This window comes from Thalassophryne amazonica, unplaced genomic scaffold (genome assembly GCF_902500255.1).
Source record: "Thalassophryne amazonica unplaced genomic scaffold, fThaAma1.1, whole genome shotgun sequence".
NCBI classification, from domain to species: domain Eukaryota; kingdom Metazoa; phylum Chordata; class Actinopteri; order Batrachoidiformes; family Batrachoididae; genus Thalassophryne; species Thalassophryne amazonica.
The window spans coordinates 449,973-463,164 of NW_022986244.1; the positions used below are offsets into that span (position 1 = coordinate 449,973).

General features: G+C 43.2%; 1 protein-coding gene across 1 annotated transcript in view; it reads right to left on the bottom strand.

Moving 5' to 3' along the window:
* Window positions 1-1,807: 1,807 nt before the first annotated feature.
* iqcg (IQ motif containing G) overlaps window positions 1,808-13,192 on the bottom strand; it is a 55,035-nt gene continuing 43,650 nt past the window's right edge. The window contains exons 2-6 of the mRNA XM_034165312.1: window positions 5,269-5,430; window positions 4,963-5,037; window positions 4,756-4,887; window positions 2,135-2,236; window positions 1,808-2,035 (exon numbers count right to left, since the gene is read on the bottom strand). Coding sequence (XP_034021203.1) covers window positions 1,922-2,035; window positions 2,135-2,236; window positions 4,756-4,887; window positions 4,963-5,037; window positions 5,269-5,361 — 516 coding nt within the window. The 5' untranslated portion in view covers window positions 5,362-5,430 and the 3' untranslated portion in view covers window positions 1,808-1,921. The remainder of the gene's footprint in view (window positions 2,036-2,134; window positions 2,237-4,755; window positions 4,888-4,962; window positions 5,038-5,268; window positions 5,431-13,192) is intronic.

Below are 13,192 nucleotides of genomic sequence, written 5' to 3' on the forward strand. Positions count from 1 at the left end.
TCGCTCTCAAGAGATCAAGATTGTTGGCATAAAAGAAGATTCAGAAGAAGGGCAGCCGACTGACTTTTTTTACAGCCTTATTCCTGAATTACTTGGCAAACAGCAGTTTCCACATAGTGTAAAAGTCAATTGCGCACATTGCTCTCTGCAGCCCAAACCAACAGCTGGGGGCAAGTTGCGCACAATCATGGCCCGGATTCATCACTCTCAAGTAAAGGAGCTGATAATACGCCTCCCCAGGACGGAGCTGATGGAGTACAAGGGAAACAAAGTCCTCATTTTTCCAGATTACACCAACGAAGTTCTAAGTCAGCGCCGCGCCTTCCGAGACGTGATGCAGGCCTTAAGGAAAGGAGGAATAAAGCACCACCCAGCCAGGCTCCATGTCCAGTGGAGTGACGGTGATACACCGATGATTTATGACGATCCAGGGGCGGCAGAAGCAGCTCATTTGCAAAAGGACTGTAATGGTTCTGTGAATGATTAAGACATTCTATTCAAGAGTGTAATATTTTGAACGCTTATCCAGGGACACAGTTTAGTGTAGAATAATGTTCCCAGGAGGCGTGTTCTGTTTATATGGTGGTGTTTAGTTACATTTCTAGAATAAATATGGATGTTGGGGGGGTGCTTGTCTGGCCTGTTATCTGTCCGGCAGCTCCTGTTAAAGTGAACGACAGCCACACGTCAGGTTCAGGTGACGTGGATGTGGGGGGGAGGGGTTACGGGGGGACTGTGTTTATTGTTCTATGGCTCAGATCCATTTGTTTTACTTGTTTGTGTTATGTAACACTACAACTACCAGGTTGGATTCACTGTATACCTGAGTCCTTTTTTTCCTAAATGGCAAATGTACAGAATAGTTTGCAGGTAGGAGGCAGAAACCTACAACTTAATGTAAAGGGACTTGGTAGTGCAGTCAAAAGGGGGAAAGTTTTAAAAACATTTTTAAATGTTTTTTTGTAAAAACATTTTTTAAATGTTTTTTGTAGCCTGGTATGCCCGAGCATAACAGGCTACATGCCTGTTGATGCCAGGATGTCAGCCATATCAACATTTGCTGGTCCCTCGTTTATCGCGGGAGTTACGTTCTAAAAGTAACCCGCAATAAGCGAAATCTGCGAAGTAGTCAGCGCTATTTTTTTACAATTATTATGCATGTTTTAAGGCTGTAAAACCCCTCACTACACACTTTATACACTTTTCTCAAACAGGCATTAACATTTTCTCAGTTTTCTCTCCTGGGTGAGAAGATTATAAACAGACACACTGACTGACTGTTGACTCCTGCACTAGTGACTTTTTTATGCTGGTCTTCTGCGCTGTTTTATTTTGTAAAAACCTGGTAATTTGTGCATCTGAGCCTTGTTTGTTTGTGTTGTTTAAAATTTGAAAATACTAACTGTCCAGTGAGTCAGTGACGTGGGACTGAACAGCAGCACAGTTCATCCGTCCTGCAGAAAAAACATCTGTAGACCAAGATGGGTACACGTGCACCATCCCCAACTCCACACCAGGTTCTGGGTTTTGGCATACAATATGTTTCAGTAGGAAATCCACACAGGTCTTTGGACATGAGGCTCATGGTGATTCTGTGACCTGACGCTGATTATTGATCACCCTGATCAGTTAAGAGGCTTTTTTATTCATCGCAGATGTTTTTATGCATTTAACCTGGTTTGGAAATACTGAGGATGAAGGAAACATTTAAAATGATGACATTTTAGAATGTCCTGCTGATGGTGGCGCCGATGAGTTGTGATGCTCAAGTGTTTCCTGGGAGGATGAAGGGAAGCGCCCAGCTGTGACTTTTAGAAGGTTTTTTAATCACATTTGGTTTTTGCAGAATGAACAGATGAAACAAAAATTACATCTTTAAAATCAGAATGAGGCCTCGGAGGAAGATGACGTCCACTTTTTTCTACTTCTTTCCTTTTGCTTTCTTTCCTTTCTTCTTGCCGTCCTTGGATTTAGTCCCTTTTTTAAACGGGCCGAGACCTCGTCGAACCATACAGCCTCTCCACCAGGCCTGTATCTTCAGGGTCAAAGGTCAGAATCAGTAAAAATGAGGCTACAGCATGAACATATGGCGTGACCATAAAAAGACCTCTGTTGGGAGGAGGAATTTGGTTACCATGGTAACAGCTGTGATCTCTTCCTGCTGTCTCTCCAGCTGTCTGCGCAACATCTCCTTCTGCTGCCTGGACTTCAACACCACCTGCTCCATGTCCCTGAACTGAACCCAGAACAAAACGTTGGTCAAAGTCATCAAAGTTACTCAGTCACATTCAACAACATCAACCAATCTGAGTCCTGAGCCATTAGCTTGAGCGCATTCAGCGCCGCGAGCCGATCACCGCGCCGCATTCTGTGCCACGAGCAGATCACTATGCCACATTTAGCACCGTGTGCTGATCACTAGTCCTGGGTCTTCTCCGGGGTGTCCTCTCAGATGGACGTGCCTGGAACACCTCCCTAGGGAGGCGCCCAAGGAGGCATCCTTACCAGATGCCCGAACCACCTCAGCTGGCTCCTTTCAACGCAAAGGAGCAGCGACTCCACTCCGAGCTCCCCATGGATGACCGAGCTTCTCACCTTATCTCTAAGGGAGACACCAGTCACTCTCCTAAGGAAGCCCATTTCTGCCGCTTGTACCTGTGATCTGGTTCTTTCAGTTATGACCCAACCCTCATGACCATAGGTGACAGTAGGAACAAAGATTGACCAATAGATCGAGAGCTTTGCGTTTTGGCTCAGCTCCCTTTTCAATGCAACAGTACGGTAGAGTGAATGCAACACCACCCCTGCTGCACCAATTCTCTGGCCAATCTCACACTCCATTGTCCCCTCACTTGTGAACAAGACCCCGAGGTACTTGAACTCCTTCACTTGGAGAAAGACTGCATTCTCTACCCAGAGTAGATAATCCATCGGTTTCCTGCTGAGAACCATGGCCTCACATTTAGAGGTGCTGATCCTCATCTCAGCCGCTTCACACTCAGCTGTGAACCGATCCAGTGAGTGCTGGAGGTCACAGGCTGATGAAGCCAACAGGACCACATCATCTGCAAAAAGCAGTGATGAGACCTTGAGCCCACCAAACTGGAAACCCTCCTCCCCCCGACTACGCCTCGATATCCTGTCCATGAATATCACAAACAGGACTGGTGACAAGGCACATCCCTGGTGGAGGCCAACCCCCACCGGAAATGAGTCCAGCTTACTGCTGAGCACCCGAACACAGCTTTCGCTTTGTGAGTACAGAGACTGGATGGTCCTGAGAAGAAAACCCCTCATTCCATACTCCCGCAGCACCTCCCACAGTATCTCCTGGGGTACCAGATCATACACCTTCTCCAAGTCCACAAAACACATGTAGACTGGATGGGCATACTCCCCAGCTCCCTCCAGGACCCTTGTGAGAGTGAAGAGCTGGTCAGTTGTTCCATGACCAGGACGGAACCTGCATTGTTCCTCTTCAATCAGAGGTTCGACTATCGGCCGAACCCTCCTTTCCAGCACCGTGGAGTAGACTTTACCAGGGAGGCTGAGTAGGGTGATGCCCCTGTAATTGTTACACACTCTCTGGTCCCCCTTTTTAAATATGGGGGCCACCACCCCAGTTTGCACTGTCCCAGAGCTCAACGCAATGTTAAAGAGATGTCTCATCCAAGACAGTCCCTCCACATCCAGAGCCTTCAGCATTTCTGGACGGATCTCATCAACCCCCGGGGCCTTGCCACTGTGGAGCTGTCTGACTACCTCATTGACTTCACCTATAAGCCTCCATGAGCTTCCAGCTCTGCCCCCACTATAGAGAGCGCTCCGGTCTGATGCAGGAGTTCCTCAAAGTGTTCATTCCAGCAGTGGATTACATCCTCAGTAGAGGTTAGTAGAGTCCCATGCTTACTGTAGACAGCTTGGGTGGTTCCCCCTTTTTCCCGTCCTGAGGTGCCTCACAGTTTGCCAGAAGCACCTTGGTGCCGACTGAAAGTGGCACCAAGGTGCTTCTGGCGAACTGGTGCTTTTGGCGACTTTCAGTCAGCACGGTTGCTCACAACTCCTCCCACACCCGCTGCTTTGCCCTCCCCCACAGAAGAGGCTGCTGCCCTTCTGGCCTGTCGGCGCCTTGCAACTGCCTCTGGAGTCCTTTGAGATAACATATCCCGGAAGGACTCCTTCTTCAGTCGGACGGCTTCCCTGACCACCGGTGTCCACCACGGTATTTGAGGGTTGCCGCCCCATGATGCACCTTAGACCTTCAGCCCACAGCCATTAGCTGTGCCACCTCATGTGCCAGGAGCCAGGAGTTGTGCGGTTTTGTGCCCTGGGAGCTGTTAACTGTGTCATTTTGCATGCTGCTAGGCACCAGTTGCTGTTTTGGGTGCCTCCAGTTGCTGTTTTGCGTGCTGCCAGTTGCTGTTTTGTGTGCCGCCAGTTGCCGTTTTGTGTGCCACGAGGTGCCAGTTGTTGTTTTGTGTGCCACAAGGTGCCAGTTGTCATCTTGCATGTCACAACGTGCCGGTTGTCATTTTACGTGCCTCGACGTGGCAGTTGTCATTTTGCTTGCCACGAGGTGGCAGCTATCTTGCATGTCGTGACGCGCCAGTTGTCGTTTTGCTTGCCACGAGGTGCCAGTTGCCATCTTGCGTGTCGCGAAGCGCCAGTTGTTGTTTTGTGACCCACGAGGTGCCAGTTGCCATCTTGGATGTTGCGAAGGGCCAGATATCGTTTTGCATGCTGCAAACTATTCACCTTTCTCTTGAGTTGCGTCAGTCTGTCTGAATTTTGTGTTAGCTCTCGTTGCCGCTCGTCCACCTGCTGCTGTTTTTCTTGTGATATCTGGTCGAAGTGCAGCTGCCACCACTCAAACTGCTGCTGTAACTCCTGATCATCAACAATAAAACACAAATCAACAAAACAATCCAAATAAACAACAACAGAAAGTTCTCACGTTCTGACCTTGTGCTGATGATGCAACCAGTTTTTTGACTCCTCGTGCACTCTGACTTCGAGTTGCAGCTTCTCCTGCACCTGCTGAAAGACAAAGGAGAAAGAACGAAGCTTTAAAGTCCCACAGTGACAGTAGTCGGGTTTGATGGAGACCGTGCAGTCTCTGCTGGATTGGACTGGCACCAGAATTTGTCCAGGTTGGCCTATTCTGGTGTGGGGGTGAACTGAACCCAGGACATCTCGGTGCCAGGACGGGTGGGATTTAGGATGAATCTGCACTGGGATTTTCTTGTTGTGTGTAGTAGTTGGACACACCTGGATTTGGTCCTTCAGCCGCCACTCGGTGCCGGTGTTCTGTTTTTCAGTTTGCTGCAGCTGCAAGTCGGCGTGTTTCTGGACCATCTTCATCTTCGTGTCCAGGTCCGCCTTCACTTGTTCCAGCTGATCATTCAGCTGGATGAGGTGTTGGTTCAGGACCTGCAGGGAGATTAAGTGGAGCAAAAACGTCTCAATAAAGATTTTTTCACACATTTTTTCAGACAAAGAGATTCCTGTTTGATCAGATGAGTTTCTGTTTGTGCAGCTGAATCCAGGATTCCATCAGCATCCACACAGCAGATGAGGAGGAGTAGTAGATTTGGATCACATGGATCTGGACTGGTGTTTCAGTACAATAGTGACCCTGATAACTGTGGTCAAAATGAGATTCATCCGAACAAACACAGAAACGGATCAGATTGTTGATATCATAGACTGAATGAACTTGTTGGTCTCAGTCCAGATGTTGTGAAGTGTTCACCTGGAGTTCTGAGTTTTTTTTATGCTATCCTGACCACTGAAGTCATTATCTCTATCAAGATAGAAAATAACACCATCAGTTTGTCAAACACTCCGTTTGTCTGCCACGACACCAGATACTAGTCTGATCCTTAATTAAGAGCTTCACACGGTCACATCATATTAAAGATATTAATATTAACCACATTAACATTAACCACCACACTGCAGCGCTGCTTTTACAGAGCGCTTCTCCACCAAAATATCAAATAAAATAAATAAAATGAACCAGCCAGTGAAAGTCAGATTATTCGATAATTTCTGGATCAAGTTGAAAGAAATCTGAAAACACTTCATTGGAATATTCAGTATATCAGAGAGAAATGAATCTCATTCATGTATATTCTTATATTAGTGGAATATACAATATCAAAGCGACTATCATGTGACCCACCAAACTGAGAGAAAAAACATTTCCATTCTATGAATTTAATCTGACAGAAAATCTCAGGATGGAAAAGCTGATGTGAAGAAAAAACCAGAGGCTGATTAAAAAGGGATAAATTAAGACGTATGAAAGTGAGACTTCTAACTGAATCACTGAACGAACGGTGAGATATTTATCACCACAAAACATTCAGGCAGTAAAACTGAAGTCACGACTTTACAGAATACAGATCGACACACACACACACAAAAAAATCATTTTCTAACCTTTATTCAGCAATTTTAGTCATTTCCCCACATCATGAATATTAGATATAATACACACTTATGAAAGCTCACAACACAAACCTTTGTCAGCTTGTTGTTGCACCCAAATACGGCACAAAACAGCATTTTCAGGTTCATATTTAATCTAATGTCTGATGACACGTAATAACGCTAAGCAAGATGGCGGCTCGCAGGCTGCATCCGCCATCTAGTGGATTAAATAGAAATCGATGCAACAGGTGCAATGTTTGCTCTGAGAGGACTGATGGAAACATACAGAGAAGACCAGGGTTGTGTGTTTGTGGATTTAGAGAAAGCTTATGATAGGGTGCCAAGAGAAGAGTTGTGGTATTGTATGAGGAAGTCTGGAGTGGCAGAGAAGTATGTTAGGGTAGTGCAGGACATGTACAAGAATAGTGTGACAGCGGTGAGATGCACAGTCGGAATGACAGACTCATTCAAGGTGGAGGTGGGATTACACCAAGGATCAGCCCTGAGTCCTTTCTTGTTTGCAGTGGTGATGGACAGGTTGACAGATGAGATCAGACATGAGTCCCCATGGACTATGATGTTTGCAGATGACATTGTAATCTGTAGTGAGAGTAGAGAGCAAGTTGAGTCTAGCCTGGAGAAGTGGAGATATGCTTTGGAGAGAAGGGGAATGAAAGTCAGTAGAAGCAAGACTGAGTCCATGTGTGTGAATGAGAGGGAGCCCAGTGGAATAGTGCAGTTACAAGGAGTAGAAGTGGTGAAAGTAGATGAGTTTAAATATTTGGGGTCAACTGTTCAAAGTAATGGAGAGTGTGGCAGAGAGGTGAAGAAGAGAGTGCAGGCAGGGTGGAGTGGGTGGAGAAAGGTGGCAGGAGTGATTTGTGACCGAGGAATATCAGCAAGAGTGAAGGGGAAAGTTTACAAAACAGTAGTGAGACCAGCTATGTTGTATGGTTTAGAGACAGTGGCACTAACAAAAAGACAGGAGGCAGAGCTGAAGATCTTGTGATGAGGATGGACAGGATTAGGAATGGACATATCAGAGGGACAACTCAGGTGGGACGGTTTGGAGACAAAGTCAGAGAGGTGAGATTGAGATGGTTTGGACATGTGCAGAGGGAGGACCCAGGGTATATAGGGAGAAGGATGCTGAGGATGGAACCACCAGGCAGGAGGAGAAGAGGGAGGACAAAGAGGAGGTTCATGGATGTGCTGAGAGAGGACATGCAGGTGGTTGGTGTGACAGAGGAAGATACAGAGGACAGGGTGAGATGGAAACTATTGATCTGCTGTGGCGACCCCTAACGGGAACAGCTGAAAGAAGACATTTTTCAGTCAAATAATCAATACTGTCCTGTCAATCTTTGATGACAATCTTTTATTCCCTGATTTAAATCACAGATCACAATCTTTGCTGCATATTTTATTTGGAACCTGTTTTGCTGCTCAGATGAACTGTCAGGGTGTCCATTTCCATAACGAAGACAACAAAATCCAGGTAAAAACTCAAAAATAACATTAAAACTGTAACATGAGCTGACTCTGGTGTACTGAACAAAGGGGTAAATGTCTGTTTTGGATACTTGAGGTCTTTCCTGGCTGCTTCCAAGAGTTTTTGGTCCATGTCTGTGCACTTAGACGTGAAGTTGACACAAATCTTGCAGCTCTGCCTCAACACTGTCCACATGCAGACGATTTGTCTCATTTCTCCGTGCTGAGGTCATTGTTGAGAAGACATGTTCTGTATGTGTGTCACTGCATGGGATGGAGAAGATGTAGACGCAGACCTTCCTCAGGTTAACATGTGGGACGTCTGCTTTGGAAAACAGCTTCAGATATCTCTCCTCACTGTGACAACCTTCCATTTCTGAAGAGCTGAGAATATCTTCCACCACGCCGTGTTCCTCACAGAGTCCATCCATATCAACATGTTCAGTCTGCAGGCCTGGACTGCATCACTGTGCTCTTCAGAAGACACTTGTGAGGCTGACCTTTGACACTTTGCTCTTCTCAGAGAAGTCATAACTATCACCCACATATTTCTTTGCTCTTTCACAGAACAGAATAAAATCAGCCTCACGTTTCTTTGCCAAATCAGGACTTAACTGTTTAAGTTTGTTGTTCACAGCAAAGCCAAAAAACAAAACTGTTCTTCAGCCTCTGATCAAGTTTCCTTTCAGTTCAGTCGTGACTTTAACCACAGAGGTTACGCTGAATGATTTGACCTCAAGTCCTTCAATGCAGCCTGAGATCACCTTCAGAATGTGACTGAGGAAGAACATCTCAGATACTTCAGTGCCATCCTCTGCACAACACTTCCACAAAATCTTGGGCCATTCTTCACCAAGGCTCTGAAAACAGCTGCTCAGAGGCCTCCAGTACTTCAGCATTTGGTCAATAGATGGCAGCAGAGAACCACCTGGTGATGACTCATCCACCTCACAAGCTCACAGAATTCCCTCAGCTGTGTCGTTCTGCTGGCTGACATGCTGAGATTGCTCTACACCTTTAACACAACGTTTTCAATGTCCAAATCCAAGCTGCCAGCTGTGTATCTTGTGGCCCTCAAGAGTTTGCAGCAAGCGCATCATTTTGAGCTTCTTTGACTTTCTGATAAACACCGTTTTCGGTAGTTAACGCTGGTGTTGTCTGCTGCATATGATGACTTTTTTTGCACATCCAGGCCAGACATCTGGAGTTTTGTCAGCAGCTGACTGGTTATAGCTTCTGATGTCTCGTTGGGGTCTCTGTACAAATCCAGCAGTGCTGCACGCCCTCCTCAAAGTGAAAATATCTCCGTACTATAGGAACAAACACTTGATCGTCCCTTTGTTTGGTGCATCAGTGGCCAGTGAATCATGCAGTTTATTTTCTTTGATGTGGTCCACGTCTCTGGATGGAGGAGGGCACCAAGACATTTTCACACAAAGCCTTAGCCTTTGTTTTTCCACAGGCTTTAGCTGTTGAAGAGTCATTGTAGATCCCTCAGCGAGCTTTAATTCCACAGTCGACACTCCTGTATGACTGCTGATGCTCGACAGCCTGATGAACTTTACAAAGTTCTGCAGCAGAAATGTTGTCATCCTGGGATGATGTGGCTTCATGGAAAAAACAAAACGGTGAAGATGCGCTCGTGATTCGATTGTTGTTAGAAATACATAAGTCATAATATGTATATGTCGCGGACATGAACGAGTGAAGCTCGTCAGCATCTCACCATGTCATTTAGGTCCTTCAGACTTTATTCTGAGTAAATGCTTCAGGGGAGCATTTCATGTCAACCTATAGTCTGTAAATTATACGGATTTTTCTGAGTTTCAGAGTCATACGGACGTACAAATAAAGTCGGATATTCAGGATTTGGTCTGCAGCGGCTCTGTAATCAACTGTTTCTGCAGCACGACTCCACTTTGAAGCTGTGAACCATTGAAGCAATGCTTCGATTCAATGACTCGTGGCTCTTTGATTTGCTGCTCTTCAGAAGCAGCAAGTCCACTTCTTAACCCCTCTCAAAGCCATTAAAATATCATGAGTCACTTTTCTGTGGATTAAAGTCACTAACTGGGACTCTTGTCTTGTTGCAGTCAAGAAACGAGAATCGTCCTCCGTTCCGTTGACACAGCTCCAAACACTGTGCGGCTCTCTGCTGAGACAGAGTCTGGTTGGAATTAATAACTTCAAAATGAATTGCCGCTTTAAATAAAATGACACCTCTTTCCAGACGTTGTAATACAGACAAGAAACTACAATTGACTAAAACGTTTTTTCCTCCCAAAATGAAACGTGCTGCATTTACAAATTACATCCTGATGTGAAGCACAGCAGCTGTAAGAGCTCAGCTCAGATATACGGAAAGACATTTATGCCAATAATGTCTGAAAAGAAATGCTTTTGACAAAAACTACAGATTTTTTTTATTCCTATTTATGTCCAGAGATCAAGGATTCACCATGTAGAGTTTATTATGTCCAAAGTTTAAGGATCCAGTGACCAAATTCATATTTATTTACTTTAAGACTCAATAAAATGTTCAATTCAATTTAATCGGCTTATAAAGTGCCAAATCACAACAAAATCTAAATATACTAAAACAAATACATCACAATTGTACAAATATCACAACTGTGATGTATTTGTTTTAGTATATTTAGTCCTGGACATGATGAATATTGTTACCTGCTGGACTGTTTCTAATTTTGATTGGTATCAATGGAAAATGTCTTCTGTGAACTGTCTGTATCTCAATTTATTATTAAGAATATATGCAGCCATATTTTTTATTGATTTTATCAACTGAAAAAAAAAAATCATATATAGATTCAGGAACTGAACAATTTTGGCAATAAATTTGATCCTGTTTACAGTAAGTTTTTGTTATAGTGTTTTTTTAGGACATCATATTTATACAAATAAGAAGTGTTCACTATGGTCCATGAAGTATAATAAATATATTAAAAGAAGTGTTGACAGTATATGTTGCACACGAATAAAAGAATGAAGATTATTGAATAACAAGACGTGTACGATTTTTATCTGTCAGATTTTCACTCTGGATCCAGCCCTGTAGAAGATATACCTTACTGAATTTTCATATCAGTATGATATATGATATGACTATGATTTGACACAAAGTGCAGCAACAGTGAAAATTAAACCTTCTTAAACAAAACAGTAATAATATCACACTCATTTTACACACATCATAAGGTTAGGATACTGTGCCCTCCAAAAGTATTGGAACACTTGGAATTTCACACATTTTATTTTGTTTTTGTCATTTTAAATACAAGAAATACAAAAAAATAAAATAAAGAATAAAAATGTCTAAAATTATCTTCCTCAAACTCAAACTGAAAGCAAATCTGTAAAACTTGATAAAACCTGTAAATAATAATCAGTTTTATTGCCAGTTTTCTTCAGACAAGTCAGGGGATGGAAACATGAACATTTCCAAGTCACTTTTAATCTCTTTTAATCATCATTGTGTCTCAATTTTGGACAGAGTGGCTCCTTTTAAAACCAGACACGCCCCTCTGAATAACTCCTCCCCCTGGATGAATGACAGTATTCGTAGTGTTAAGAGATCATGTGGGAAAGTGGAGCGGTTGTGAAAATCTACAAAGCTCCAGGTCCACCTCCTTCATTTAAAGGAGCTTTTAATCTCTTTTAATAATATGGTGAAAGATGTGAGGGCTGCTTATTTTTCCACTTTAATTTCTAGCAGCCGACGGAATCCAAAAATTTTGTTTGACACAATCAGAGACATTGTTACACCTGCATCTCCTGCTGCTATCATTCAGTCAAATGAAGACTGTGACAATTTTTTGTCCTTTTTTATCAGTAAAATTCGTGATATCAGGGCAAATATTAATCCCTCTCTTTGTTTTCCTGTCCTCTATCTTACCCGGCCATCAGTTCTGGATAGTTTTAAACCTATATCACTGAAAGAGCTCACTGGACAGATTGAAACCTTCCTCCTGCCCACTTGATATCGTCCCCACCTCCTTTTTTAAAAAGGTCTTCCATTCTATTGGCCCGGTTGTCTTATTGATAATAAACAGATCACTGCTTTCCGGCTATGTCCCTCAGTATTTTAAACAGGCAGTTATTCATCCTCTTTTAAAAAAGCCTAATGCTGATCCTTCACTCCTTCCAAATTTTAGACCAATTTCAAAGTTGCCTTTTATTTCCAAAGTCTTAGAGAAAGTGGCCAAACAGCTTAATGAGGTTTTAGCTGAACATAATATTCTTGATAAACTCCAGTCTGGGTTCCGTCACTTGCACTCTACAGAAACTGCCCTTCTCAGAGTTTCAAATGATATTTTAATGTGCAGAGATGCAGGTGAATATTCTGTGCTTGTCCTTTTGGATCTCTCTGCAGCTTTTGACACGGTGGATCATGGAGTCTTAGTTGAGAGACTAAGGACTTAGGTGGGCATTTCTGGGTCTGCTCTGGACTGGTTTTTGTCTTAGCTTTCACACAGGACTTGAGTAGTTTTAAAGATGTCTCCTACCACTGTTATGCCCTCTGAAACAAAGAAAACTCACTTCAATCTGTGAAGTAAAAACACAGTATTGATTCTGGGGGGTCTGGGGGATCTCCTCCAAAATATTTTAAAAGACCAAGTCAAATTTTGTATATTCTGGTGAATTTTAACTGGTTCTTTGTTTAGTCCTCTGAAACAAAGAAAACTCACTTCAAACTGTCAAGTATAAATTCTTTGTCTTCTGTAGTATTTTGATCTGTTCCAATCCGGTAAATGCACCAAATGGGTGCTGTGTTTCTGGCTGTACAGTCAATAAAATAAAAAATTAGCACCTAAAGCAACTGACAACGTTGTTCTGTTGTGCACAAAGTAACACTGTCACCAGTTTTGAAAACGCATGCACACTGAGAAACTCAAAACTGATTTATTCACATTTAATCTGTAAAATGCTCTCACTCGTAAAACAAACTAGGGCTGCAACTAACGATTATTTTAGTAATCGATTAATTGGTTGATTATTTTTTCGATTAATGTTTTTTTTTTTTTTTTTACTTACATGTGAGTTTTGCCATTATTTCTTTAAGTGAGTTATTATTAAAAGGCCTTTGTCACGCAACATCAACATTTGACCTTGTAACAAAGTTATGTTCTATTCTGGTCAGAAACATACCTGGAGTAGTGTTTTGTTTTATTTTACACATACATACATCACCGACACACCACAGAGAGATTTCCATCAGGTTTCACCCGATTATGAGCATTTTTAGATG